General features: G+C 35.5%; 1 protein-coding gene across 1 annotated transcript in view; it reads left to right on the forward strand.

Annotated features, from left to right (window-relative positions):
• Positions 1-731: 731 nt before the first annotated feature.
• The window catches only part of LOC127744394 (low-specificity L-threonine aldolase 1-like), a gene marked incomplete at its 5' end in the record, with an annotated part of 3,864 nt that continues 1,369 nt past the window's right edge, over positions 732-3,226 (forward strand). Inside the window, 7 exon segments of the mRNA XM_052256587.1 lie at positions 732-1,185; positions 1,873-1,984; positions 2,301-2,351; positions 2,553-2,624; positions 2,740-2,872; positions 2,951-3,003; positions 3,201-3,226. Of these exon segments, the coding sequence (XP_052112547.1) occupies positions 743-1,185; positions 1,873-1,984; positions 2,301-2,351; positions 2,553-2,624; positions 2,740-2,872; positions 2,951-3,003; positions 3,201-3,226 (890 nt within the window).

Below are 3,226 nucleotides of genomic sequence, written 5' to 3' on the forward strand. Positions count from 1 at the left end.
TTTTTTTTTTTTTTTTTTTTTTTTTTTTTTTTTTTTTTTTTTTTTTTTTGCTGTTATACATAATTTTGTTTTATTTTTTTCATTTTCGGCTTGAATTTCATTGAGACTGTTTCAAAGATCACAGCATACCTCATATTTTTTCGGGAAAGATTTGATGCTTTTTTTCCTCGTTTTTTCTTTGTAGAATTGTTCAATTCAGCACCTAAATTCTTGGGAATTTTCACCAAGTTTCTTTTTAATTATTATTATTTTTTTTTAAATGAAAACGTGCGTTGCGGAGACTACTAGTACTACTGATACATGGAAAATGTGTGTGCGTCTGCAACTTGTTATTTTCTTTAATTTTTTGAATTCTAAACCAATCCAACAATGGTGGCGGAGAAATGTCCCTGTAAGCATGAATGACTTTACAGTTTTAATATGATGACTTTGTTTTGTTTTTTTTTTTTGGAAATTGGTGCGAAATTGAGAATTTTCTTGGTTTCCATGTGCATGGCCCTCCCTATAATGAAGGAATGGCACTAATCTCTTTCCGAATGTAATTAGAGTTGAGTATCTAAGGCCAACATTCGACACTTGTATAAGCAGACAAATGGGCTGATTGCTTGACCAGCCCATGTTGGTTATAGTGTGTTTCTACTTTCTACCACTATGCAACACCGTTATTGCGATTGAGATTGGCCATTTTTTCTTCATAAAGATATTTTCGAAGTTTTTAGATTGTTTTTCAGTTGCAGAGAAAATGGTAACCAGAACAGTGGACCTTAGATCAGACACAGTGACAAAGCCAACTGAAGCAATGAGAGCTGCCATGGCCACTGCTGAAGTCGACGACGATGTGCTCGGCTACGACCCTACCGCATTCCGCTTAGAAACCGAGATGGCGAAGAGAATGGGAAAGGAAGCAGCTCTTTTTGTGCCATCAGGGACAATGGGGAACCTCATATCTGTGCTCACACATTGCGATATTAGGGGAAGTGAGGTAATTCTTGGGGACAATTGCCATATCTTTATCTATGAGAATGGAGGGATTTCAACCATTGGTGGAGTGCATCCGAGGACGGTGAAGAATAATAGTGACGGAACCATGGACCTTGATTTGATTGAGGCTGCTATAAGGGATCCAAGCGGAGAGATAGTGTATCCAACCACTCGGCTTATTTGCTTGGAAAATACTCACGCAAAGTAAGCAACCCTTATTTCACATTTTTTGTTAAAAGTTTCTGATCAATGTTTACTTAATGGGACAAGGCTTTGTTTTTGGGTGTGTTCCTTGTTCACCGTGAGAGTGATCTTAATACCACAACAGATTAGATTTTCTACATCAATACTTATTTTTGCTGCATGCAGCAAATCAGGAAGAAAAAGTTACTTATTTATGATGTTAATTGCATAAGACCAAATAATTTTGAACACTTAAATTCTCGTATGCTGTCCCGACGCCTACTTTATTACCCTTGAATTTCAGTGTAGCCCCGACTCTAATGTTCAAATTCTTATTTTTCACCATTGGATTAGGTTAGGTCTCCATTGGACACTCAAGCTTTAATTATAGGTCTCAAATTCTAGTGTTCAAATATCATATATCACTGCGTCACAGATCTTTGTTTGCAAATAATTGTAACTTTCTTTCTTTTTGGGTATATTTTGATCCTTGTGGGAAGAACTGCTGTCTTTCTGTGTAGCCTTAATTGATTATTAGAAGATTTATTTTATTGCCCTGTTTAGTGTTTGCAATTTTTACAAGACATTAGAATGATAGTGTGCTTATGCAGTTTGCAGATATGTCTTTTGGTTTATGAAAATCCATTCCATTTCTAAATTGATTGAAATTTACAAAAGAATTGTGACTAATATCTTTCCTGAATGTAGCTCTGGTGGCAAATGTCTTTCAGCTGAATATACAGATCAAGTTGGAGAGCTTGCTAAGAAGCATGATCTGAAGCTTCACATTGATGGGGCCCGTATTTTTAACTCTTCAGTTGTAAGTAAATTGGTATTCTGTTCATGGTTTGTTGCTTTATAAGCTTAATAAATTACTGTATACATAGATCTTGATTAGAAAATGATCTTGTTTAACACTTTTTTGCATGATTGAGTAACTTGATTCTCTTGTTTAACACTTTTTCTTAGTGTTGGTCTGAGTTTTGAGAACAATATGATGCCTTTTACAATGTATCTAGTTGAGAGCTTTGTAGGTCCTGTCCTGTAATTTTTTGTTCCTTGTTCCTCATAGCTGCTACTGTATACTGGGTACCAACAAACATTGAATTTCTTAACAAAAAATTTTGGTTTTTCAGGCACTTGGGGTTCCTGTGGATAGGCTTGTCCGAGCAGCTGATTCCGTTTCGGTGTGATTTTCTTTTTCCTTTTCCTTTTTCCACATAGGATTCAGTATGGCTATTTGAACTGCACATTTTCATCTACCTTATTCAAGAAAGTTACACAGGACTGACCACTAATTTCAAATCAAAATTTTACTGTTATTTCTATACCATATTAATAAAAATTTAATAACCCTAACCAACCTATGATTCCTTTGAAAACATTAGGTTTGCCTATCCAAAGGTATAGGTGCACCGGTTGGATCTGTTATTGTTGGATCAAAGAGCTTCATTGCCAAGGTAATTCAATTCATTTCATTTTTTTCTTATAGTTTTGGATTGAAAGAAGGATTTAATATATATGCTATTGAAACGGTTTGAACTTGAAGTGTTTTTCTTTCTTTTTTTTTTTCAGGCTAGACGGCTGCGGAAAACCTTAGGTGGTGGAATGAGGCAGGTCGGTGTCATCGCCGCCGCAGCACTTGTTGCCTTGCAAGAAAATGTTGGAAAGCTGGAAAGTGATCACAAGAAAGCTAGACTTTTAGCTGGTAAATATTATCATACAAATTTTAATTATTTCCACATCAAGTGATCCCAAGAAAGCTATAACTTCCTCTTCATTTCAGATGGATTAAACGAAATGAAAGGACTGAGAGTGGATCCAGTGGAGACTAATATTGTGAGTATTACTATCTAGTGTAAAGTATCTTTGTTAGGATACCGAAACTGCTCTGTTTGTGCCAGTTTTGGACCATTATTTCAATTTCATCTTTCTATATCACAGCGTCATTGCACATAGGTTTTGTCTCGATATAACACTTGTCTTCTTTATATATCCTTATCTGAACAACTAACTCTTTTCTTTCGTGAGGCTAGGTATATGTTGAAATTGAAGAGGGTTT

This window comes from Arachis duranensis, unplaced genomic scaffold (genome assembly GCF_000817695.3).
Source record: "Arachis duranensis cultivar V14167 unplaced genomic scaffold, aradu.V14167.gnm2.J7QH unplaced_Scaffold_343483, whole genome shotgun sequence".
NCBI classification, from domain to species: domain Eukaryota; kingdom Viridiplantae; phylum Streptophyta; class Magnoliopsida; order Fabales; family Fabaceae; genus Arachis; species Arachis duranensis.